The sequence below is a fragment of the Aythya ferina genome (assembly GCF_964211825.1).
Source record: "Aythya ferina genome assembly, chromosome: 4".
NCBI lineage: Eukaryota > Metazoa > Chordata > Aves > Anseriformes > Anatidae > Aythya > Aythya ferina.
The window spans coordinates 71418547-71446178 of NC_140300.1; the positions used below are offsets into that span (position 1 = coordinate 71418547).

A 27632-nucleotide genomic window follows, 5' to 3' on the forward strand; every position below is an offset into this window, starting at 1 on the left:
GGGGCGGGAACGCGCCTGAGGAGGAGGAGAGGGCGGGCACCTAATGGCGGCCGCCTGAGGTGGGCTGAGGGGAGCGGCTTATATGGGTTAAATACACACGTTAAATACAGTGGTGGCCTTAAATACGCAGCAAAGCCAAATTTAGCTCTGCTTCCTTAACCTTCTCCCTTAAGTGCGTTGTGTTAAGCTGAACCCTTGCTGGAGAAAAACGCGCTTTTAAGTTACTCGTGGTGCTGAACGTTCCTCAGACGTTCGCGTGTTTATTAGAAATGTTTTACCATGTGGTAGTAATCAAATAAACGAGATCTTTTTTTCAGCAATGAGATGTTCATGGATTTATTTACTTTTCGTTTTCCTGGGAAACATAATTTGAAGCCAGCACTTCGTTGTATTGCTAACATGGAAGCAGAGTGAAACTAATTTAACTGCTATTTAACACACGTTAAAAGGGAGGAGAGAATAATAACAGTATAATTAGCGACAAGTATGCTTGCTTAATATTTATTATTTTTAAATGCTAAAGGTGATTCTTATGCAAAGGTAGAATATTATTTCTCTTATCTATAAGTGATGTTGCAAAACCCATGATGTTCATTGTTGCGTTCAGCTGATTTCTCCCTTCTCTTTTAACAGTGGCTGCTGTAAATAAGACCAGTATAGAGCAGAAATCCATCTTTTCCCACACAATTTACAGTCCAATCAGAGAAGGAAAAGTGGCAGGAGAAACTATTATCCAGTCAGTGACCAGCGTGATGTCTTGTAGGTTTTGTAAGTACCACATTTTGTTTTATTGCTTGTGTCTGTGGATGCTTCTGTCTTAGTAAGCTGCTAGTGGATTCATAAATGTAATGTACAGGTGGTTGGTGTGTGAAAGTAAGTGGGAACAGGCAGCCAGGTGGGTTAGCAAGTCCTTCAGAGGTAAGGTTGTACCTAAACTGACAAGGAAGATACTCTACAGAGCTAAAATAGTGCAGATAAACATCTCAGAAACAAAATAACATAGGAAAGAAGGCTTTTATAAATGTCTGTGCTTAGAGACAAGATATTAGGAGGAATTCTCTAAAATAAAAGATGTGAGGGGGTGGGATATGGCAGCGTAGGAGTCTACAGTTCTCTGAAGTGGCTGTGCAGAAGGCCTTGCATACATTCTCACAAGAAACAATTTAAGGAAACAAAGGTAAAGTCACAGGTAAATCCAGACAGATTTATTTGGGTTTACGTCTTGTGGGAGACTCATCTGGAATAAAATTTAGCCTGATTTTATTCATAAGACTGGACTTCATAACAAAAATCTTTTAAGAAAAATGTTTTCTTAGGGTTGTTTTAGTACAGATTTCCTGCATGATGTTGAGCTACAGGCTGGTTATCCTCCAGGTTTTTTGCTTGTACAATGGAAATACGTGACAATCCCACCTTACAAGGCTATTGGGAAGAAAGTCTGAGACATTCAGTTACTGTTGTGATGATGGGACATAGAAGTTTTTACAGTAACAAGCTATATAAATAAATTGGAACTTATAGGTGTTTATGGTAAGCATCTGCTAGCGTCATATAGAGCAGAATGTGAGAATGGACTAGGGCAGGCTTTGATGGTTAGATTCTTGAGTGCTTCATGCAGTTCAGCTGCCTGTGTGGCAAAGCTTGTTTCCAGGACAGAATTGTGGTTCCTGGTGCTGGCTAATGTGAATGCTGACAGTTGTGATGATTGCCTAAGCATCTCTGTTCTAATATTTTAAAAATGCTGCTTTCATCTTGGTAATTCTAGAAAATATTTAATGGAGACAGGAAATTTTCCATTTGAACCCCATAATAGAATATATAGGCCCTTTAACAAGCAGGTGGCTTGTCTTTGGTCACTGTGTATGAGGCTGAAAAGGAAAATTAACTAGATAAATGTTTGAGGTAGTCAGTGAGTGATCTTTTTTGTGTAGAAAATGAAGAGCAAGAGAAACTTCTGCATTAGGCTAAATCTTTTAACTTTAAAAATGAATTAAAAATAGAAATTTCTAAGTTACCAAGCTAGGTGTGTTATTTGGCAGTTGCAGAGAGCGTGTGACAGTCCAGAAATTACGCTGTCCATCTTCAGCTAAGCGTTTTGTGGAAAATAAGGGAACTTTTAGCACTGCTTTCTGAAGCTGGTAGAAAGAGACAACTGTGTATAGAAGTCAGAAAATGGCAAAAGGTGATTTACAAAAGATTTCTTCACCAATTAGGCCATTTTATTCTTCATGGTGAAGTAAGAAGTTCCAAAAAGGTTAGCATTTCTCCTGTGTTTACTCTGTGCACGGTGAGCTCTGTGGTTGCAAAGAAACTGAATCTAATAGAGACTTAATTTATTCAGAATGCCATTTGGCTGTTCACATAGCTATGAGCAAAATTAACTCGATTGTTATTTTTTGGCCACCTGAAATATCTTATGTGCAATAGGCTGAACCTTTGGCTTAAAAAAACCACAAAACAAAATCTCCATAAGCTTTTGATTGTTTTTAAAGGAAGACTACAAGAAATCCCTTGCTCACTGGGATCTTGTAGGTGTTAAGAATTAACTTAGAAACAACTTCTAACTAATATAGTTGCAAAAAAAAAAAAAACTTATAAGTAGTTCCTTTTTTTCTGCCCCACCATACCTGTACCTGTTGCAGTAAGAGCGTTTTCATGATGTATCCAATTCTGGCTGACTACAGTCTTTCTCAATGCGTGTTTCCTTTGTAGGGCAATACTTGGAGAATTTGAGATGTAGTGCAGTTGGAGAAAAAGCAGGAAGCTAAACAGGAGTTTAAGGGACAGAAGGGGAGGACATCTATTGCCTTTTATTCTTGATGCAGCTCTAGGAAAGTGGACTAAAAAAGACCAGGCTGATGAAATGATTATGAGGCCAGCTATCAGTTCAAGAGAGAGTAGAATAAGTGACAAATGCCCATGGTATACTCAGTACTACACAGGAGGGGGGAAGAAAAGAAAAAGCTTAGCATTTCTTTCTGGGGACAGCTCATCTAAGAGTGAAACAGATGCAGTAGTTGGACAAAATAATTTGAGTAACTCTCCATGTTTAATAGTAAGAATGAAATGAATGTGGCTCTTGTCAATGATGAAGCTGGTGAATAGACAGGACCTGACTGGTGATAATAGTGTAAGAATGAAGTATTCATTACATCAGTGATGATAACTTTCCAACTATTTCAGGAAACCTAGTGCTGAAATGGAATAGAAAGGAGAAGAGTTGCCAAAGGCAGTGCTTTTTGTTTTTCTCACTGTAGTGACTTTCCTAAGACCTTTTCCAGGTGCAGGCACGGAGAGTTTGAGTCAGACCAACCTCTGTTTCAATCATTGCATCCCTATCTTGTTTTGCGGATGCAAACAGGAGCTCTAAGTCCAATACTTCTTTTGTTTGTCCTGCTATGTAGAGCTCATCATTTCATCCCTTGAAGGTTAGCTTCAGAAAAAGGAAAGTATTATTGTCCTAAGTGGACCATAATTAGAAACACAATCTGTTGCACTCCATGGAATAGGTCTAATAACTCGGATGTAAACTGACCATCTCAGCAACAGAACAGGGAGTGTGGTTCTGGGAAACCAATGTCCGTGCTTTAATACTTCCAGTTTGAGAAGAAAAAGGGACTTTGGTATGAAAAGTTGTAGGAGTGTGGAATGTGAGAAGTTGGGACTATATCTGAAAAAAACAGGACTGTATATTGTAAAGACTCCTTAGGGCAGGTACTGTGAGTACTTGCAGCATCAGGGCCTTTAGCTGAATTACCAACTTGAATGATTAATTGTTGCTGTATTGTTACTGTCATTTCAAGTATTTATTTTATAGGTAAAAATTCAAAGCAGTGAATGTACTGTTTTGTTTGAGAGGGAATTCTTGACCCTTCATTTCTGCCCTCCACAAAATGATTTCTTCTCTGTCAATTCAGCAAACTGTTCTGGTTTTTACAGTTTGAGCACAGTGCTGCTTAAGTTGATCATGAGCATCATAGTTTCTGTGATCTGTGTTCTGCTGGTTGTCATAAAAGTTCATTTAGGTTCAGAAAAGAGTAGTTCAGTCTCTGATATAGTTCACCGTGTTGTCACTGAGGAGTAAATTACTGGGGATGTTCATAAAAAAGTTGCTTCTGTTGAGTTTTGAAGAAGTTAATAACCACCCTCAAGCTGTCCTGTCCAGAGATACCCTCTTCAAGGTATTCAGAAAAACACACCTTTCCTGAGCATACCTTTGCTTCAGCACAAAATCCAGAGTTTTACCTCAAATGGTTAGGGAAGATGACTTAATTCAAATCCTGTGGATTAAGGTAAATTGGCTGTGTGCATATTCACCTTCTCTGACATTGTCCCAAGGATGTCAAGAGAACGGAATGGGTACCTCTGGATGGTGTCTGTTTATCCTGCTTCAGCAAGATTCACCAGAGTTGGCCTGTCTGGTTTGTGTGGCTTCTCCACCGAATAGTTCTGTACCTGAGGGTAAGAATAGTTGAATTTGACGGGTCAAATTTCAAGTTAAATTTCAAACTTCAAGGAGACAGATGGATTAATAGGATGGTGTCAGCTGTGGCATTTACAGGGTTGAATACGGAGCAGCCCAATACCCAACAAGTCATTATTTCCAATCAGTCGCTGTCTCTCGGACAGACTGACAGCTGCTATCTGTTACTGCTGCTGGGTAGAAGTAATTTTGTTCAAGGGATTGCAGGAGAATTCACTCTGACAGTGTTAACCCATACATCCACCAATTTTCAAAGCAGGACATCTTTGTCATTTTAATCAGCAGCCTGATTTAGTAGTACCTCTAGTTTTGCATCTTTCAGGTATTTATTTTTAGTCTAATATTATCCTTTTTAAAGAAAGATGTGGGAAGACTTTTTACGAGGACACGTAGGGATAGTAGAAGGGATAATGCTTTAAAAGTGAAAGGGTAGATTTAGATTAGATATTAGGAGGGAATTCTTCACTGTGAGGGTGGTGAGGCACTGGCACAGGTTGCCCAGAGAAGCTGTGGCTGCCCCATCCCTGGAGGTGCTCAAGGCCAGGCTGGATGGGGCTTTGGGCAACGTGGTCTCATGGCAGGTGTCCCTGCCCATGGCAGGGGGGTTGGAATGGGAGGGTCTTTAAGGTCCTTTCCAACCCAAACCTTTCTATCATTTTGCGCTTCAGAGCTGCTGCTCTGGAGGTAAATGAGCAAGGGCCTCAGTTTACGAGGTTTACTTATGAAGTTCTTGGTGCTGGATTTGAAATACCAGTTCTATAAGAACAGAAGGAAATAACAGAATAATGCTTTGGAACTAGAAACCTCATCAGAATTTACCAAAATATTCAGCAATTCTATACAGCAAAAAAAAAATAATATGTAAGAGTTTATAGAAGGATCCTGTGCAGTAAGGTGAACCAGAAATAATAAAATAAAATAGGAGAGGTGATTCGTAAGGTGAATGTGTATGTTTGAGTGGCTAGAGTGGCCAGGAGAAAAAGGGGTTTGTGTACTTTGTGAGTTCCTATGGAAAATAAAAATAACCCAAATGCATATCAAGGGTACCATTTAATAATGAAAGAAGTTTTTATAGTCAGGGATATGAGTTTAAATGCTTGTAACTATGGATTTAGCAAATAAGACTAGCTCTTCTCTAATCTCCTCAACAGTTATTTCACTATACTGTTTTCTCCACAGAGTTGGTTACAATATTGAATCCATCTCGATTTATATGCTAGCAAGGTTTAACCAAGTAAACTAAAAGTAGATATTTAATTATTGTATTATTGTATTCTTCTTGTGGCAGGTGTGTTAATTAAAGACAAGCAACAGGATTTGTATGTTGAGCCACTGTTGTTTTGAGACAAAGTTATGTGATGGAGCAGATGAAAAATCCTTCTGTGTAACCGTCATTATTACGATTTCCATTTAGAGTCAGGTGGACTTGATTTTATTCTTCAACTGCCTGTCTTTGAACAATTGGTTTGTCCCAGTGACAGTTGATATGATATAATACATTTGATGCACATCTACAGGAAAAAAAAATCTGATATTCTGAATATTTAAAACAAAAAAACTTTTTGCTACATAAATAATGACATCATATTCATGTAACTGTACAGAGACCTTATAAATCTATACAGTTATTTGAAAGATTGTTTCTGTTCTGATGTCACTTGTGCTTTTTATATATGTATTTATATGTTCATAATTATATATATATATATAATATACTGGCATTTCTTAGCAACATTCAGATTTCTTTCTCTTATTAAAAATATAAAAATGAAGCTTTATTCTATATGATTGCTTTAAGAGTGCCACCTAGTGCCTAAAGCTTTTCAATATGATTTGTGGTGTATAAGTCAATGGAGAATTTCATTAGGTGGTGGTGCAGAAAAATGATTGCATCATTGCTTTATGTTAAACTGGTATGGGATGGTTTAGTAAGAAAAATGTAACTTTAAACAAAGTACAAGAAAACTGAATTCAAGGTTTTTAATGTAATGACATTAATTTCAGCTATGTTACTATTGTATTTGACTTTTAAAGTAGTCTTGTATTTGAGGTGCTCAGATAGCATTCCTGATTTTTTTTTCCTTCCTGCATGTCCTCTTGACCTTCACTTAATATCTCACTAGGCTAGGTTGATTTTTTGATATAGAAAGCAGTGTTATTTCCCATGGCCTAGATGGCCTGTGTGTGCACATGCTCTAACAGTTACAGAAAGATGTCTGTGTCTTATAAAACTGACTGGTTTAGGGAGGTGCTCAGGAATATGTTTTTTCAATAATGGATGGTTAATGTTATGGGAGACTGCTCAAAAAAAAAAAAGTTTGTTATAAAATGTTTATACACTTAAAAAGCTTAAAAGGAGATCTTTTTTTTTTCTTTTTGTATGTTTTGCTTGGTATCAGAAATCATTTCCCTGTTAGTGATTTGTATGTGAAGTGACAGCTTGTGTGTGAAACCTTTTCCTCTCGAGAAGGTCCTGCAGTCCATTTATTCAGGCACGATGTCTTTAATGGTATTTTATGTTAAAGTCAGTTTTAGCAGATAGTGGAATGACCACTGTTTCAAACCCTCTTTTTTGTTCTCAATTGTGTATTCTTCTATGACTGTGTTCTGATTTCTGTTTCAGAAACTATAGCTCAGGAGGAAGATGAAAGATAGCGTCCCCGAAGAACATTTATATTTGGGTTTGTCTCATGAGTACAAAGATAGCATCTTTCCTCTTCATACATCTATTTCCCTGTTTTTGCTGTCCTACTGTGACTGCAAATTATTCAAAATTTTCTTAGTGCCGACTGGTGAAGATGTGGACAATCAGTTTGTGACAAAAAACCTCCTTGGCGATCTCGAGGTCCATTTAATCTCCAGATGCCAGCTTCCTATGGTCGTGCAGAGCTGCTGTTTACCTGCCGTTGTCGCAAAAGATGGCAAGTTCTGTCGAGCTGGGCTTGCCGTTGTCTTAAGGCATATAATACAGAAAACATACGAGGCTGATCCATCTAAAAAGTATGTTTTGGAACTCCTGGGCTTTAAGAAGACCTGCTTAAAAGCCTGTGCTGAGGTGAGTGCATCTCTTTCTCTTAGTTATATTATTGGGGTTTTGAAAAAGAACGGAATACTCTGATGTAGACTTTTAGTGTTGATGTAAATGAGATTTTTGCTCACAGGAGAAGTGTCTGTGTTTTGGCATAAGGGTGAAAAATGATTCTTTTTAAAGATGTAGCTATTTAGCAGCACAAAAAGAACCTTAAGATTTCAATGGGGGCAGACCTTTGCTTGAATATGAATATTCTAGTCTGTGAATATTCTATGAATTCCTTCTTTTTGTCAGTGTAGTTTCAATGAGTTACGCAGTATGGCTGTTCCAGTTTGAAGTAAATTTTAAAAATACCTGATGTAGTGTTAATTTTCCACAGAATGCCACATTCTTTATCTACTCAGGTCAGATTTCTAAATGTGAGGTGTTCTGTGGAGTCATAGGTGTGGCTATTCTTGCAGCAACTACAAGTTCTTGAATCATGTCATAAGGACCTGATCCTGTGTACTTTGCACATCATTAATTCTGTTTGAAGAATGTGGAATTTGAGAATTAAGTAAGTGACAGTTCTGGGTTTATGGAGAGTGCAGGAATCAAATTGTAACTTCGCAAAGTTTGAGACTGTTTTCAGGTGTACTTATGTCTATTTATTAACATTAATGTAGGTAATTAAGAGCTTAAACTAGTAAAACACTTGAAAATTTTGCCCTGGATGCCAGCTTTGTCACAGCCCTACAAATACAAATTTATTGACAGTAGTCACTGCTGTATTTATCGCCTTCCTATGCTTGTTTTACATCTTATGAATAATCATCTTTTGACTTCAAGAATCTTGCCAATGTTTAGTGTTTCCTTGAAGAGTAAAGGGAAATTGGATTTAACTGAACTATGCTTGTTTGGGGAAAAATAGGAAAAGCAAAATAAAGATTCTGACTACAAATATTATGCATTTTTTTTAAAGATGGTTATTTAGTTTAACTTATAATACTAATGTACTGTACTGACTGTGTCTGTGAGTTCAGTAGCGTTCTTGTGTGAAACATGTGATGTAAGATTGTGCAGCTGATTCCATGTGACTGGCTCAAATTACCATGAATGAAGATGATAAACTAGTACTTGTGAATTATCCAGTCTGGAAGGGACCTACACCTCAAACCAGGATCAATGCCAGATTCAGAGCAGGTTGCTCAGGGCTTTGTCCAGTCAGTCTCAAAAACCTCCAAGGATGGAGGCTGCACAGCCTTTCCTAGCAGCCAGGTCTAATGCTCAGGATGGTGAAAAATACTTTCCTTGTGCCAATCTGGAACCTTCTCTGCTTCAGTCTGTGACATTTGTCTCTCATTCTCCTGCGGTGCAGTGCACAGAAAGCCTGTTTCTGTCTTCTCAGTAGAAGCCTGGTAGTGGGTGCCTAGCCTCAGCACAGGCCCCTAAAGAGCTCCGCCTGTCCTTGACCTTCAGGTAGAGTGTGAACCCTTAGCCCCTACTCCTTGAGTTGACATTTCAGCCTATTTATCGCCTTGCAGTCTGCTCATCTCTCTAGCCTTGCCTTGCTCACTCCCTTCGGGGGGCTGAGCCCCACTATTTCACAGTCACTGATGTCCATGATTGCATCTGATCGCTGCGCCTCCAGCCCAGTTCATCCCTGTTGGTGAGGAGCAGATCTGGGGGAGTGTATCCCTGTGTTAGCCCATTGGGTACTGGCATTTAGAAGTTGTCCTTGGCATCTTCCAGAAACCTCTGGTTCTGATCTCTTCCTGGGACTGCTAGAAAACTTGGGTTCCATGTTTCAAGTTGCTGCTAAGTGGGTAAATTGAATAAGACAAAAATTTTATGGTTCTAAAACCCTTAAGTACAGATACTAAGACATAAAACAGGGCAATGATAATGTGAAAAAAATGGGGTATTGTTTGGTTAGACTAAAGTTTCTTGATGTTGCTTGCTTAAAAAAAAAAGGGCGCTAATAAAGAATTTCTGTAAAATAGAGGTGTTCAAAATCTGTTTTGTGTCATCTTCTGGTTCTATCACCAGCAGCTGGAGATGACCTCTATAAATTGCTCAGATCTTTCCTTCTCATGAGTTACACAGCCACCCTAATCTTATACCAATAATAAGGAATAAAAATCTGCTATACTGGATAACTGTTCATCCGGTTTTATATATAAAAATCAGGTTCCTAACTTGCTATTGCAAGAGTAACACAGAGTATCCCAGCTTCTAAGATGATCAAAGGATTTATTTAAAGCTGGAGTTACCACATTTGGCTGGAGTTTTTCTGTTTCAAATGGGCAAAAATGTACCTTGGATTTTGTTTTCTCCACTTGTAGAGACATTAATTACGTAAATTTATCTGACAGGTTAGCCAGTGGACCAGACTTTGTGAGATCAGCATACCTCTGGCTGTTGAAGGATTTTTGACGGCAGCTCCCGAGCACTGTCAGGCTGTCCCTGCTGACATTTTACAGCTTGAAAGAAAACTTGGAGAACCTGTCCGAGTGCACAACGATGACAAAATTCGAAGGCAAAAACTTCAACAACAGAAGGCAGGTGCCAAGGCTGCGGTGCCTGGACTCAGTAAAGAAGCGACGGAGGAAGGAAAAACAGTGGAGGCAGATGATCATCCGCTTCCAAGTCTGGAACTGAGCGTAGCTTTCTCCAAGCTGCATGTCCAGGAAGCATCAAATGTGCTCCGAGAGGCCCCTGTCATCAGGAGAACAAAAACCTCTGACCTTCCGCCTTTGGACCACATTTTTGCAGAGGGGCTTTATTTTACCTTGGCGGATATAGTGCTTCTGCCGTGCATCCATCAGTTCTTGGTAAGACACCTGTTTCTGCAAACATGAAGTAGTGTATATGTATTTTTGTAAGAATTGTAAGGGAGGCAGTGAATAGGAGGAGATTCAGAGCCCATGGTGGCTTTTTGGAGTTGTAAATCCTTGACTTCCTTACATATATAGGAGCTGAGGAGACACTCAGGTATTGCCCACGGTAGACTTCCAAAAACTCATTTGTTTATGTGATTGGTGTATAATTTCTTGAGGCTCTCTTGAGAGGGCTTCTGTCTGCCCGTATTTCCTTTTAAAATACGGGATGCAATGATTTCTGATTTACTAATTTTCTACATAGTATGCTGACATTCTTAATCTCTGGTGTTGTTTTCTTCTAGTTCCTAAAAATTACTCTTTCATTTGGGACGAAACATTCCTATGGAGACAGCACTGCTTTGGTCTGTCTCAAATGAATCCCTTTTTTATCAGGCCCTCCCATAAAACAAGCCAGCTTCTTTGCACATCTGTAGATAAAGATGAGTGCGTAGGATGGTATAGTACCTTCATATCTGCAAACCTTTTATTCTCCTGTGCAGTTCTGTGGGGTTTTTATTTATTTTTATTTTTATGAAGTTTGTTCTGTGTTCTTCTCCAAGTAAGGTCTGATCACTGTGACCCTGCTCAGAAGGGATGCAGCTTCTTTGAGATGTGCCTCAGCACCTCAAACCTCAGTAATCTGTACTTTTGTCATTTGTCATTCATGGTATTGTTACTGCTAAATTGGTCTCTGCAGTTTGTGGAAGGTCCTTTGTTTACTGCAGTGAAAGGAGAAATTCCTTGGAAAACATGTTGCATAGCCCAGTAAATCAGAGAGATTTGATTATCTTCCCCCCACCTCCTTCTGCCCCAGCTTTTTCTCACCTCTGGAAAGAAGCTTAGTGCTGCAAGTGACTTCAGCTCAGCTTCGGAGTCAATTTTACAGTGCTGCAAGACTGCGTAAGGGTCTTGCTCAGCACAATCTGTGCACTTGGGTTTATGAGGATGTAAACACAGAAAAGAATTAAGGAAATAACAACTCTATTTCATATGACAATAAAAGGATGCAATGAAGTTGCCTACGACCACTATTCCTGCAGGTACTGTACAAGACTGATAGCAAAACACGGTGTCTGTTGCCAAGAAGAGCTCTGAATGAATTTAGTATTTGCATTTTGATACAATTTGTTTTGCCAAATTTGCCTTATGGTGTTAAAAAACAAATGGAATTCCTGGAGAAGATGCTGTCGGTCTCTCTGAGGTAAAAAAAAAAAAAAAAGTCTCTAAAATCAAGACAATCACTAACAAACATTATTATGTGTTAAATGTCCCCTGTAACATCTTTCACCAAGGTCATTATCCTCAGTGGATTTCTGTATGATGGTCCTAATGTGGGAGTCCAGAAGTAGATCAATGTGTCCACCTGTGGATTAAGATGTTTAATTATTTAACAGAAATGATTATTAATTCATCTCTGCTTTGTGTATGTGTTTTGCAAATCACATAATTGAGGATTAACAGCAACTTCTGTGTGGATGGTGCTAACCAAAACCATTAAGACAAAATGCTCTCCTACCTATTTGAAATGCTTTAAAGTATTTATTTATTTTTTTTTTTGCAATGCCTTTTCTAACTAAGAAGAGTTGAATTTTTTATATTAATGTTTGATTTACTGGTGCAGTGTATGAGAAGAAACCTGGATTGGGTGCTTGTTTGCAGCATCCAGCTGAACTCTTTCTGCAGATACACGAGCAGCTGAGAACGCCAGGTTTTTGTTGCTGTTCTCCTGTTATCCTTGAGCCTGGGTAGTCTGCAGCTTGTGAGCTGTATGAAACTTGCTGCAACAAGCGAGCCTGGGAAATCTCTAAAGCTCATTGAAGATGTTTTCATGTCACAAATACTGAATGAGCCAGCGCTGAGAGGTGCCCTTCTGGGTCTGCTGTTTGGGAGTAGAGGGGGCCTTGTGGGTGAGGTGACAGGAGGTGGCTGTTTTGGCCACAGAGATCGTGAAACAGTTGAATTCCAAGTTTTTGGAGTGATGCAAAATAAAGTCAACAGGGTTGCTGCTGTGGGTTTTAAGCGAGCAAACTCTTAAGCTTCTTAAGGATGACAAAAAGGTGGAGGCATTAAATGCCTTTTTTTGTCCCAGTTTTTATTATTAATGATAGAACTTGCGCTTCCTGGCTCTCTGTCAGCTTCCCAGCGAGGTGGTTGATGCCCCAAGCCTGTCAGTGCTCAAGAGGCATTTGGGCGATGCCCCCATTAATATGCTTTGGATTTTTGGTTAGCCCCAAAGTGGTCAGGGAGCTGGACCAATGATCTTTGAAGGTCCCTTCCACTGAACTGTTCTGTTCCTGGGTTGTCTTTAAAAAATCGTTATAGTTGCACTTCCACTTTGCTGTAAGGGTTTAAATAATGAAGTCTTCAATGGGTGTATGTCTGGAAAGTATCATGCAATAAATGTGAGGAAACCCATAGCTGATTGTAATTAGAATTACCAAAAGATAATGAAGCTGAAGAGTTGTTTTTCATTACCTCATTCCATTTCTGTTATCTTCCTGAGGTTAGCCTTGTTATGCTTCCTATTAGTTGTAACTGTTTAAAATTAATAGGAGAATAACAAAAGCTCGGCTCTCCATCTGGGAGAAACCACCATTCACTTTTTAAAATACAATGTAGAACACTTGTTATCGAGTGTAACAGTGCCTCTTGGAATTGCTTTCCGAAAGACTTCTTCCTTAACTGAATTAATATATTTCTGCCTCTGTTACCACTGCGATATTGCATTAGATATTAAAATTACAGTTCATCCTCCTTTTGTTCCTTTAGCTATTACTAATTACTGATGATTACCCTAAGAACGTTATAAACACAGCATGCAAGAAAGCTGCTTAAATTTTTGTGTCATGTCAAGTGTTCTTTACCAATTCCTATTTCCACGCTGTGCAGATAGATGTGTGGAAGAATACCGTTTTTGCTTGGCCTTTTCAGACTTTTCATGTGAGCATGGTCTGCAGTTTTCTTTTTGAAGCATGCGCAACATTACAGGATAGTTGAGGTCAGAAGGGACTTCTGAAGGTCTTCTTGTCCAGCCCCCTGCGCAGAGCAGGGCCACCTAGAGTTGCCCAGGACCACGTTTAGTCAGGTTATGAGTACCTCCAAGGACGGAGATAACCTGAAAAAAGCTTACCTACATTTCAGCTTTCATTTCCATGCAGTCATTTCATACTCCTAAAGTTTTACAGAATGAATTTCACTGCACAAGGTAACTTTTTCCTTATTTTTGAACTAAAGGAGTGTTGTTTTGATCTGTTGATTAAAATACTCTTAATGTCCAGCAGTAACTTCAGTTTTAGTCAATCCATGTGTGGGTTGTGGGTTCTCTGATCCAGCAAAGGTCTAAACAAATAACATTTCTCAATTGTTTTTTCTCAGTTTAGTCATGCATACAGGTAGGTGTGTGGAATTTTTTATTACAGCTGAGGGAAGGTGGGGACCATAGGAATCCCAAACATTCATCTCTTTGGCCCTTTCATTTCAAAGCTACTGTTATCTTTTCAAAGTTTCTTTCCTCTTCCTTCTTTTTAAGATTAGATGGTCATCATTTAAAATTGTGATATGAGTATCTTTTTTTTTTTTTTTTTTTTTTTTCTAATATGTGTATCACATTCAGACTTAAGATTTTACACTTTAGGATACACTTAAGATTTCAATTTCTGTTGAAGGCCACTTTGCTTTAAGTTCAGCATTCATTGCAATCATTTTGTTGGTGATTACCAACAAAAATGAATCAGTCCCTTGTTAGGAAATATCAGATAATCAATAATATTATTATAAATGCTGTTTTCCTGTTACTGACTTCAATTGTGATTAAAATCGGCCACGTAAGCACTTTCCCTCTACAAAGCACATGAGAATTATAGACATTTAAACGGCCAACTGGCATCTCCAGTGACAGGCCAGAGTTCTTAACTAGCTAAGCTTTTTCATTAGCAGCACGCTATGAGTAACCATGTTGAGTTTTAGCATGGAACTAAGCTCACTTCCATAGTTCATGCCTTCTGTTTGTGGCTTATAGGAAAAGTTGTACAATAGTAAGTTACCTTTCCATTTATTTTTCTAGGTTCACGGCAAAAAACAAGGAAAAAATCTGGGAAACTTGCCTCTGATATCCAGTTGGTATCGAAGAGTTCAAGAAGTACCTGGAATAAAGAAAGCTGCTGAGAAATGCAGTATGCAGCTTCTCCAGCTTCCAGAGTTGATGCCTGCTCCAGAGGAACAGCTACAAGACTTCTCTTCAGTTCCTGATGAATTAGAAGAGGAGCATGAAGACAGTCATTTTATAGGTGGTCCAAGGCCAACTATGACTAAGTTAATGGTAATTTAAGACTTTTTAATTAGTTAATTTCATGGTAATATTCAGCTTGATTCAAAATAGATGGTTGCAGAGGCTGTCTTTGACAGACTTGAACAGTTTAATGAATTTTGTCTGATATGCGTTGACTTGGAAGGGATTTTACTTTTTTTGTTCAGTTAACAATATTTGATTGTTCAGGAGTCAAGCAAATATAGGATGCTGGAAAGCTCTGTTAGTAATTCTCAGGAATCAAAGTAAGCTTTTGTTTAAATTGTGATATTATCTTCCTCTTTTAAAGGTATGTATAAAAAAAGATGACAAAAGATGTTGCTTTTATGTTTGGTTTAAGCATTCTATCATTTCTGCCTTTTTTTTTTCTTTGCTATTTCCTTTGAGCTTTGAACATCTGAGATCCATAATGAGTTTTGTTAAAGAAAAATCTCCATCATGTTCCATAACTCTCCATATTTCTTTGCACAGAGGCTGTCAGCCTCTTCTAAATAAAATGAACAGGGCTTTCCTGTGAAAATGAGAGAAATACATAATTTGAATCCCAAATAATGTAGTCATCTGCCTATTAAGTTTCACCTAGGGTGAAAGTGATACAGTTTGATCTGATGTCTTTAAGCTTGGTGGGAATTTTGCTACCAACTTCAGTAGATGAAAGATCAGAGCCTTATTTTTTTGTTCTCTTTCACATAGGAAAGCGGTATCAAGGCAAAATTTTCTCCTCATCCGTGCCCTAACTGGACTATAGACTGGAGCAATCTCCCATCAGCAGTCAGTCCTGGAGAAGGTAAGGGTTTTTAGGTATGCATGTGTTTAACAGTGCCTTTTTCTGGTGTAGCTACTTAACTGTTTCAGACGAATGTATGTCACTTCTCATCAGTGTATTTCAAAGCTATGTAAAACAGGTAAGCAGTTTCAAATCTGTTTTAAAATGCAAGCTGTTTATAACACATGGTAAGAGGACTTAGGTCATCAACAGATGACGACCAAACTGGGAATAAAAGTTTGACCTTGAATCCTTTTCCTCACTGCTTCACCCCTTTCCTGAACTTTTATTCATATCCAGGGCAGTAAATTTTGGCTACACGATGTTAATATAATCAGCATGAATGTTATATGTGGACTACATCTCCCAAAGCAGTAGCAGCTGATTTCATTATGATGAAAATAATCTTAATTAGAAAAATTTGGAAGATACATATCAGTCTTCCCTTTTGTGGCAGTGTTCCTTGCCCTGTAGGGGTTCTTTTCTTTGCTGAATTGCAGAGCAGTCTGCTGCCCAGTGGCTGTAGTTCTACAGAGAACAAAGAGATTTACCACAGCATTTGTTGTTTTCATTGGTGTTGTGAATATTGAATACCTCTTCTACCACACAGTGGAGTTGCCTCTGAAAGGTCTTGTAGATACTGCCAGACCACAAGAACTTAGTGGACAGGAACTCCTTTCTACGAGGAACAAAAGGGTTTGTGTTCTTTAGCCGTAGAGACTTACACAAAATACTATTTATTTATTTTAATTTACCACTGTGTGAGAACAAGTGACTATTCCCATCGATGATACAGGGTTTATAAACGTAAAATCAAATGTGAAGTTGGTTTCTTCTGTTTTTATTTGTGTGTTCACAAAACCATGACAATCCTCACTTGTATCATGAGTAGGTTCACAGTTTTATATGGAACTTCTCATGTTCTTCTAAAATGATTCTTCTGCTAGTAAAACCTAATTATTATTGCATGAATCAAATTCTCAGTGTTTTATTACTAAATCCTGCCCAATATGCTAAGAAAATAGTCACTGAACCTGACAGGGTTTTAAACTGGATTTGAGTAATGCAGTTCAAGTTTTTCAAGCAGATTACCCCTATGATTGGGAAATAAATTACCTTTTATTGATGTTCATAGAAGTTGAGACAAAATAATGAATATTTCAGTTAAAACTCGCATTGTTTTTTTATCTACAGTAAGGTTGATTAGCTGGCAAATGATAATTTAGTACCATACATGACGCTATTTCTTTGTTCTATCTCAGATTAAATAGTCATAATTTGTGTTATATGTATGTGAAAGTTCTTGGATTGAATAGTTCAGCCTGTCTGTAAGACTAATTAGACCACCTTGCTGTCACACCTGTTCACTACAGAAAAGAATTACTGATGATTGTCGTTCTACTGTAGTCACGTAAATAAATTTTTTTCATTCAGTATTTTTGGTAGGGATCATTTATTGTGGCAAAACAACAGATTATGGCATTGTGATTTGCATTTCATTTACTTAGCAAAATAGAACTAAACCACTAGAACTAAGTGGTTTACCTGCTCCAGTTTTTAATAGTATTTGATTGATGACAATGCACTCGTGTTTACATTCTTTATATCCTCTAGCTTTCTAAATTGCTGCTATTATCTCAATGGCTTCTAAAATATTTGGCTTCAAAAATTCTGTGCATCAACCTTGAAACGTGTGAATCCATAGGCTTTTGTGAACACCTCGTTCTGTATTTATAATTTTGCAAATGCCCCAAAATGCAGTATCTTGGTGTCCTCTGTAGCTGTTGATATCCAAGGATACTGTACTTGTTACAAACTTTTTTTTTCTGGATGGAATTTAACATAAAACATTTATTTTAAAATGTATTGTAAACACTGGTTCTGTTCTAGTTAACTGTATAAAAGCTTGCTACTTTTATTTGTATTTTTTCTAAGGTCATTTTCCAAATCTGTGATTAGATCAGAAATATGTTGATATTATCTACAGACAATATTACATACAGAAGCAAAAACCTCTCATCACGTTGTTGTTTCTTCCATATAGTGTATAAAGATATTTCTTCAAGATCCCAAACCAAGTCTGTCTGCCTAATTGCATGTCTCGATACTGAAAAAATTTCTGCAAAATCTTGAAAGAAAATGCAGCATTTCTAAGGTAGATAGAAGAATAGAGGAATACTGGATGCTTGCGTGCCATTAAAATACACTGTGAAATAATTTGCAGTGTTTGCAATAATGGCTTCATTTGACAGGAGACATGAGTTAGGGGTCCAAACCAAGCTTGTGTTGAGCTTTACAGAGAGGTAAAGATTGTTATGGTTGGAAATGTGAACAAATAGAAGAGGGTGGCAGGTCTGAGTGTAAAAGTACAATGGCAGAGTGAAGGAAAATGACATATTTGCATCAGTAGTAATGAGGAATAATAATACGACGTGTCAGCATAGCAAATGTTTTCTTTCTTTTCTTCCCTAACAAAGTGGTGGCTGAAATCCAGGGAGGAGGGGGCTATTGAAATGAGAATGCTGATTAGAAGTAATGTGCTACTGTTGATTAAGTGTGAGGTCTGGGAAAAAGGAGGTAGATTGTATGTGATGAGGTTTGTGACCAAGAAAGAAATAGAGCATCTTTCTGTGGTTTCATAGTTCTTACTAGGCAGCAGCAGCAATAATTTTCTCTCGTTTTTGGAACTTCAGTCAACACTGGAGTCTTTGTGTTGTTAGTTTGTGTTGCTGGTGCTGTCTATGTGTGGAACTTGTCTTCAGTTTAAGTTCTTATTATCTGCAGAGGCTTGGTGGATATCAAGATCAGTTTGCCTGGTTATGATTAGAGAAGATTCCTTTAGGTTCACCCGAAGCACATTAAGGGAAAGGGGAGAGTGTATGTGTGTGGGGGAGTGATGACCCTTGTCACTGCTTTATTATTCTGCTGATTTATGAGGATGTAAGTCTTTGGTCCTGTCATTTTTTTTTTTCCACCAAGTAATGAGTTCACTGTCAAAGAGGAGAAAAATTATTTTTTATAACAGAATCCTTTTTGAATCTTTTTTTTTTTTTTCTTTAAACCATCTTTTTATTTATTTTGCTTTTTTACCCAACTGTGAAATTCAAAGTGAGGAATAACTGACCCACAGTCACAAACCCTTACTTCTTCTCTCATGAGTTCAAATACTTGTAGAGCAGGAAGTATTTAAAAAAGAAAAATGCCTTATTTGTGAGATCTCACTGTGAAATTACCAGCTAGACTGAAAGTGTGCATGTAATAGGATTTACTTACAAAGGTGGTGGTTAGCTGGGAGAAAATTCAGACTGTTCTTTCCTAAGTGTCAAAGCAATCACAGTATGAACATAGCATGTATTAAACTGTATTGGGTAGGATTGTCAGTAATGCTGTCTTTCTGATGAGCTTTTTCTTCAGTGAAGGAATTTTAGGAGGTCAGAAAAGAGCTCCTTAGCTGAAATACGACTTGGTATATTAGGTGGATGTGAAGGGACACCTGGTATCACTTTTAGTATACTAAAAACTTGGAGTGCATGCACAGCAGAAGATGGAAGGGGCAGTTACAGAATCTGGAGTGAGTTTGAGGCAAAGAATGTTAATTTTAAAAGTGTAGGCAAATTAATAAAGCTAAATCAAAATAAACGTAATGCATTTTACAAGTGAAGCTTGCTCTTTCCAATTAATGGAAGACATATAGCCCTTTAATTGTCTAGTTGGTCCTACTCACAGGGCCAATTTTTCTGAAACAAGTGCATTTTAATGGATTGTCTATAAACATGACACCCAGAGAAGCATGTTAATTATTGTATGTACTTCCTTGTTGCTTACTAGGAGTTGATTGATTCCTAGTGTTGAATTGATTTGAATAAGTGTTTGACTTACAGAGTTGAAGTTCGCTGTGTATGAATTTAAAAAAGCCAATGCAGAAAAAGAAAAGGCCTTTCAATTTTGCTGTGTCCAGCTCACAGCTGTAGGAGAGGCCATCAATCCATCGCAAGGCAATGCCTGCTGGCCTGGCTGAAGTGCAGTGACTCTCATCAAGTCTGTTGGTCTTATGCTTGATTTGTGATCAGTGACAAGCTGATGGCCTAATGAGAATGGCTACATAAAACTTACTCACTTGATACTTGCCCCTCCATTTGCATTCAAATCTTCAGACATATGAGGAAGTCACTAGAGTTTTAGAAAACCTACTGAGTTTGTAAAGAACAAATTTGGAAAGCACAACATACAATATTCACGCTTTCCCTGACATGGTTACTGAGAAAAGAGATACGTTACCTTGATATATAAGCCACAGAATAATTCATACTGTGCTGTAAATGTTTCTCTTGGGGAGGGGGAAAACCCAAACAAACCACAAAACAGAATTCAGGAAATACATGTATATAATATCTAAAAGGTTGCCTTTGTTGTCTTCTTTACCTTAATAATTTATGTCAGCCCAGAATCTGATCTTTAGTGTTTTTACTTTGAGGGGTCTGCTCTTATTAATAGTCATATTTTAATATTTGCATGAATATAAATCTTACTAAAAGTGCCAAATTCAGTTATTTATGTACATACAGAGTACAGAATGTTCACATTAGAAATAGAGTGCCTGTCTGAATTAGAAGAAAAAATAGTGACATGAGAAAGAAGCTGCTCTTACTGTGCCACCCTTCTTTGTTTGGTAGTGTAGTAACGATCATTTTTTCCCAGGAGGAAATGCTGCTACATTTTTTTTTCCTTTTTTCTTTTTGAGGTATCATGTTTTCTATTTTTATGAAGCAAAAACGTAAATGAAACACTTCGAATATAATTTCTGATGACTGATTATCTCAAATCATTTGAGTATGATAAGAAATTATGAGTTTACCTCACATTGATTTGAGAATTGACATCACGATAGTTATGATCAGATGACGAATATAACACTTCCTTAAAATTCTTTTTAAACAAACTCCTTACGAATTAAGAACGTGGAAAGAGAGAAATGTCTGTTTTCTTTATATGTCTCTCTGAAAAAAATATTTTATGCTTGAGTGTATTTCTGCAGAGGAGTTGCTTGTCAAAGTCTTACCCTCTTTAAAAACGTATCATTAAAAACCCAAGGTAGTGAAAGTTGCTTCCCTTTAGGAGAATCTTTGTGTTCCACAATTATTCCATAGAGCTGTTGCTCACATTTATGTCATTAATTAATTGCAAACCAGGTTTTGTTTTTCACATACTGCCCAATATAACTTAATGGTTAACGCAATACAATTTTTTTTTTTTTTTTTACCGGAAGAAAGGAAAATGAATTGCAGATATTTGGCTGACACTTTGTTGCACTGACATTGTTAAAATATATCTTGCAAAGGCAAGAGTGAATTTCCTTCATTGGCAAAAATCTGCTAAATAAAAATTCATTGGAATGTGGATCTCGATGTTTTTTTATAGCTGGACAGCCACTGATCTTGCAGATCCCACTTATGTGTGTTATTTCAAAGCAGTTTGGTTTGTTCTCTGAGGTCAGCTCTCAAGGACTGTGTTTACTGATCAATGTAAGTGCTTGGCAAATACTGAGTACTGTATCAGTAATTTGCTACTCTGCATATTCTCTCCCCTTACCTATTCTCTTCTGCTTTTCTAAAACACTAGTTTAAACGCCAGTTCTATAGGACATTTTATAAGAAACTTACATTAGGCTTTTAGAAAGTATCAGAAAGCAAAGTATGCAGAAGAATTTATTTCAATAGTTTACTTCACCTGCTTTCCGTGAGACACAAATTAGAATTTTTTATTCATTTACAGATCAATAATACAAGGCTTAGGAGCTGCAGTCTTTGTCTATTAATAAATTAATGTAATCACAACAGGTTTCTCCATGAGGCTGTTTTTTCAGGTTTGATCTATGACACTGTTCAGTGCAATCTGTAGTCTAGGTTTCCAGTGTGCGTAACTCATGAGTTAAGGCATCGGATATTTTGGTGTCTACACTTGAGATAAACCCTCTGGTCTTTGAAGACTAAATATATGCACATAGATGTGATCCTGTTTGTAAAATTCCTTTACCTATTTGCTAAGAAATTGCTTTGTAAAATGATTTCCCAGGTTTCAAAACTCCTCCCAGCTACCCCCATCCCCTACACCACTCAGTAACAATTCTTTCTTCATTTAGGTAGGATCTGAAATACTAATGGAGTAAGAAATGGCTTTGTGCTCTGTTTCCTCAGTTCAGTAAGACTCCTGAAATCCATCAATTCATAAATTTTAAGGCTAGAAAGACAGTATGATCATCTATACCTGTCTGCTGCCTGCTGCTGGCTATAAGCGAGATCTGTAATTGCTTGGACCATGCTGAATAGTTCACTGAATAATAATAATTTTAGAAAGACACCCAGCTGAAGGCAGAGCTGTGTTCACAGTACAATTTTACTTCTCTGAAGTGGAGATTAAACTATAAACTAGGTATTCAAGAGTGAAAGAGTATGTTGTGAAGGAGAGCAGCTTTAAAAAAGAACTTTGATTAAACTCATTGGGTGGGCTGACAAGAACAAAACATTGTTTACAATTTTAATTTAGAAACTTCTTCAGAAGTTAAGTACTTTCAAACAACAGGGTCTAGACCAATAACAGTGTCACAGTTCTGTGGAATTAACTGGTGTCTTGATTTGGCAGTCCTAGTGGTATACCAGGCGACAATCCTGAAGGATCATTGTTACCTTCCACTTCCAGAACTGATATTAAGTAAAAGATACTTACCTAATGTCAGACACTATGTTAAAGAAAGATAGCTAACTAAGGGTGATGCTGGTGGTTTACTTTTCAGCCAAAGAAAACTTCAAAAAATGTTCAGGCTTCATTTACAAAATTAGTGTTAATGAAAAGGGAGAAGCATCAATGAACTAAGATGAGATTCTTCATTTTGATCCATCAACCACCGAAAAGCTTAGCTTCCCACTGAGTTCCCTGTATTTTGAACAAAATGATGCTTTTTTCAGTTTTATGCTTATACCAAATGTGAATCATCCTCTAATTGGATTTTGAGTAGACATTACTAAAAGGTTTTAGCAGCAGCCTTTTTTTTATTTTTTTACTTTATTTTTTAAAATTTTAACTATGTTGAAGGGAAACAGCATGAAGTGATGTCATTATCTTTTAGCCATTTTATGTTTTTCACTTCAATCCATATTAAAAGTGTAATTGTTAGCAAAACTTGCTAACATTAACTTGTAGAATAAATGCTTTATAAGATGCAGAGCTGTTTGTTTTGAAATTGTTAGCAAGATTCACTCAATATATCCAAGTTGCTTCTAGGATTATTTTGTGAAGGTAGGTCACAGCTATTTTGTTTTGTTCTTTCTTTTATATTGGCATTACCCTTGGACTATTTTAGTCTCGAGAGATGCTTCTGAGATGTGAATACGTGATGCTTAAAAATCAAAGCTGTTTTGGAGAATCTGATATTTTATTAAAATTCTTACTAATCAAGAGATGCAAATTCTGTGTTTTACTTTAAATGTTAAAAGCAACAGCATTTCTAAAATGAGATCCAGGCAGTCGTTTATTCCATAAAACAAAAAGTTGAAAGAAACACTTTAAAGTTCTCTATTTCCCTTCCAAGCCTGTCAGAACTTTTTGAAAGACTTTGAAGATTTTTTTTAAAATAGTTTTGTAGCCTATTTCAGTATCTCAAGCATCCTGAAGCAGGAACTCATCCTTCTTCTTCAACTGATTTTTCCATATCAGACAGCTCTTTGCCTGCAAGCCACATGGGTAACAATCCAAGTGAAGCTCAGCTGAAGCTGCTTCTCATTAACCTCTCCTTACAGCTATAGTTTAGCTGCACTCATTTAAAAGTTTAAACCACGTTTATGATGGCCTCGTACTTTGCAATTCAGGATCTGGAAAACCTGGGATGGTGATGGAGCTGTGTTGTCTCATATTCTTAATAAATACTTGAGAAGTGAATGATTTTGAGAAACAAAAAGATGTAGACTAGAATATAGGTAATGTTGATATCGGAGGTGATAAGTGTATGAAAAACAAGCTTATTACTGCAATTTCACTATTTTATGTGGCTTAGCATCATAAGATTGTTCTCGCAAAACCTTAGACATCATGTGTGACTTTTTTGGACGTTTTGATTGCTCTGGGGTATAGCATTCCACTATTTTGATATGAGTTTGAGTTCAATAACTGATTTGTAGACCAAGAAAAAAAAATCTGTATGTAGCTGGCAATTATAAATTGCCCGTGCCAATAAACCAGATGATTTGTCTGTGGCAATGTGTACTCTTCCTACTATTACTGTGCTCTTCCTCCATTTTTCTTTTCTTTTCATCTTGGTTGCCAAACTCCATAAGGGAAAGGAATGAATTATTTTATATTTTTAAGAAGCATACCTGGAGACAAGAGGCAATGCTATTATATGGCTAAGTTAAATTAATATGCAGTTATGAGCTTTTAAGTACAATGTTTCACTGAAATTGGTACTTTTTGAGAAATGTTGGCTTGTTTGTTTGCTCAAAGTCTGTTGTATTCTAAGTGCTGTTTTGAACTAAATGATATTATTCTTAACATCCTCTGAAATATTCAAAACCTGCAAAGAAAAAAAACCCAGCAGTTGCTAATGCACCTTATTGAAAATCATACTAGAAAGAAAAATACCAACACAGCTGTCTTTTGGTCCTGTTACGGGTAAGAAGTTGTTATGGTGCAGGTGATTGACAGGCTTTCCACAAGGCTAATAATTGCAGTGTGAGGTGCTGCAAAGTGTCACCTTTGCTTTAGTGGCATGCTTTGTGGACTAAGTGTAAACCCTGGAGAATTCCTGAGGCCTTAGCCCTTCCTATAGAATATCCCCTGGAACACGAGTTCAATTTTGATCAAGTTTAATCCCTAGAGGTATAGTTTTACAATTCACAAGTCCTTCTTAAATGCGATTTAATTAGGCTTCTGAGAGATTTGTTTTATAGAGAGCAGTATATAAAGTTTAGTAGAGGCTTTTTTTTCAGCCCCTTTGCGGTTTGTGCTTATTTACTGAATGTATCTGGAGAAATAGAATTAAATGTTGCAATTTGCCAGTTGAAATGTTCTTGGGATTTACGACGTGGGAACCGAAGGCAATTTTTAATGACTTGTTTTTGTAAATTCACAGTAGCCTCAGTTCTGACAGTTAAATTAAAACATGGTCTTGACTAAACAAGAGTAAACTTCTGCGAAATGTCTGCACTTGACAGTCACTGGGTATGTGTAAGTAGAATTTGGGTGTGATCTGCCCTAGAAAGAACATGCGGCTTCTTTCATTACAGACTGTGATTTTTTTGTGTGTACTTTTAATCTCATCTAAAGTTCTCTGACACATGGAAGGACATAAAAAGCAAAAACATTAATACATAGGTAACTATCAGATATTTTATTAACATAACAGTTAAATTAACTGTCCATGTCTTCCTCAGCAATCTGTCATGAAACTTAAGTGGCCTGCTAAGAAGCTCTGGCCTTTGTTTCATTTAAACTGTTTGGTCATATGCTTTTCCTGATAGCATATTAGTAGAGTGTACTTGTTTCTTTGTCCAGATTATATTTCTAGGTTCCATGTTCCTGGGATAGAAAAATCCCTGAATTATTTATATCTTAAGCCAGAGGTCTAAAGGAGAAGGGTCTGCTATGTAGTCAATAGCATGGAATTGCAGGTCATTCTTTACAGAGTATTATTACTGAGGAAAGGATTGATGATACAGTCTAGAAATTTTGCCTGGGACAAAGGTCAGCATAAATCCAGGGCAGATGATTAATGTGATACAGAAAGATGTGGCTCAAAATCATAAGCAGGGGTATTTTGGGGGAAGACAGAATATATAGAAATTTATCACCTTTGATAGTCAGTAAAGGTGTATTTAAGAGTGATGCTGTGGTACACAGTGACACTTTGCAGAGAAGACTGTGGTGGCACCTTGTTTCCTCCTCTTTGTCTGGAAAATACATGCACTAACATTTTTTAAGAGTCCCGTTCCTAGTATTTCCATTTCATACTGACTGATGCCGTGTATGCCATCCAGTCTAAATGGCACTGAGAATTACCCAGATGCAGACCATTCATGCTCTGCTGATCCTCACGAGGTTCTCATAGCAGCTGGATAAATAGTTACCAAAAATACTTGCCTCTTTCAGAACTTCAGCAAAAATGTAAGCAGATAATTAGATAAGAAAATGCTATTTTTTGTTGTTATTGTTGTACGTGTTCCATTTCTTTTTTCTTGCTTGGTTCTGAATAGTTCAAAATAGATTTTGTCTGCTGCTGAATAATAATTAATTGCCTATTTCATGAATCTTGCTCAATGTACTTAGTACATGTCAACTTTTCTACAGAGCACATATAGTGTCCAAACTTAGAGCAAATTTGTTTTGATATCTTCTCCAATTCTAAATCTGTACATTCCTGATTTTCAGCATTTTGCAATAATTCTTTAGTTAATACCATACACAGTTTTTGGAATGTGAATTCCTTAAAAAAAAAAAAAAAGCCACAACCAAACAAACAACACAGCAAACTTTAGATATCTAAAAGTCTGTCCTACTTCTGCATAAGTGGAAAGATTTACTTCTTTGGGGGCAATGTTTTCCTTTTTGAAAGCTGTCTATCTAACTATCTAAATGTTTAATCAGATGTTGTGGTGATGAAATCTGTATGCATTAGTATATTTATATTAACAAGAAAGATATAGGGAGAGGGGGAATTGGTCCCTTTTTCTGTCTCCAAATACTCTGAATATGCTGCTGAAAAAAAGGCAACTTACAGATGAAATTAGTCTTATTTTTTTCTATAATATAGTAATATCTTAGTATTCCAGTTGCTGTGCATTTTAAATTGGTCTTTTGTAGTACCAGCATTGTCTTTAAATGAGACATTTCAACTGCTTTGGTGTCCATACTGTAAAATGTCTTCGCTGCTTCATTGAAGATTGTTCTGTAACATTTCTTATTAGACTTAAATCCCTGCTACATCTGTAATAGGGTGTAACCACTGTACAGCTCGTGTCCTTCAGCCATTTCATGTGCCATCCACTTGCCACACATAATATGGAGGTTCATGATTTATAGATTAGCATAGCTATACACTGTAATCAATGCAAGGATTTAAAGTTATTTTTCCCTTTCTTTGCAGTATTTTTATAGCTCATTTACATTGTTTTCTCAGCATTGTAGCTGAGGGACATCTGGGTTTTAAATTTATCAGTCTAGCTGTTAAGTGAGCATGACTGATCCCTGTATTTCTGCTACAAAGCCTGGAGCAGTTCTTTCAAGCAGAGGTGTCAGGAGGCCTTCCTTACCTCTGCAACAGCATTTTGGCTCTCTTACTTTATTTAAAGTGTAGTGTTGGGCTCTGCAAATCTGTCTTTCAAGAGACAACTGTACTGGTAGAGCTGAACCAGAGTTTTTCGTAACTGTTTCTCCAGCCTGCTGGTGTGTGTCAGAGACTTCTGGAGCAGCAAATCTTCACTGGCCACAGGAGGGCAGCAAAATCTGTTTGGATAACAAACTGTACCTGTGCCCTGGGACTAAGGAGTCACCCAAGCGAAAGAGACCATTTTTATGTGGCAGTTCTCAGCCCTGGAACCCCTGATTCCACAGGTGGGGATGACCAGCTGAAAAACGCATTTTAAAACACTTTTACCTTCACATTAGATTTGACACTTTACCTGTTGAAACATTCATTGTGTTGCAGTCAGACTGAAAAGCTGTAAGTGCAGAGTAGTGTCTGTTTTACTAGGTGCTGTGTAAACACACAGCCCAGTAGTGCCTTTTGTCTTGAGTGTTTTCAAGGCTAAGAAAGAAAAGAGAACAGTTGAGCAGGGGGTGACAGGGGGCTAAAGTTGATCAGCTCAACCTCTTCTGCTGGAGTTTTGTATTTTTTTTTGTGAGACAGGAGACTGCTGGATTATACTTTCAAAACAAAGAGTAGCTCAATAGAAATTTCTGGGAGTTTTTGCCTCAGTGTATGTTTAACATGAGAAGAATTGTGCAAGTTTTTTTTATTATTATTTTTTATTGATTAATAAATGCTGCCATAGTTCAAAAGCCAACATCTTGGTAATTGAAAAAGATGATATCATGGAAAGACAGCTATGGTCGGAATTCAGAGGAAAGGGAAATAGCTTGTTTGATAAGGTAGAAGAAAAAAGCAGACAAATAAAAAGGATGCAAAGAGGTGAATTTTT

General features: G+C 37.3%; 1 protein-coding gene across 6 annotated transcripts in view; it reads left to right on the forward strand.

The window, feature by feature from the left end:
- The first annotated feature begins 8 nt into the window (after positions 1 to 8).
- The window catches only part of GSTCD (glutathione S-transferase C-terminal domain containing), a 69033-nt gene continuing 41409 nt past the window's right edge, over positions 9 to 27632 (forward strand). For 2 of the 6 annotated variants that reach the window (XM_084517225.1, XM_084517229.1), the window contains exons 1-6: positions 9 to 59; positions 634 to 768; positions 7107 to 7538; positions 9869 to 10327; positions 14439 to 14693; positions 15375 to 15468. In XM_084517225.1, the coding sequence (XP_084373351.1) occupies positions 7128 to 7538; positions 9869 to 10327; positions 14439 to 14693; positions 15375 to 15468 (1219 nt within the window). In that variant the 5' untranslated portion in view covers positions 9 to 59; positions 634 to 768; positions 7107 to 7127. Of the gene's footprint in view, positions 60 to 314; positions 485 to 519; positions 541 to 633; positions 769 to 972; positions 1178 to 7106; positions 7539 to 9868; positions 10328 to 14438; positions 14694 to 15374; positions 15469 to 27632 lie in introns of those variants that run through there. The other 4 variants (XM_084517230.1, XM_084517226.1, XM_084517227.1 and 1 more) reach the window with 4 other exon arrangements.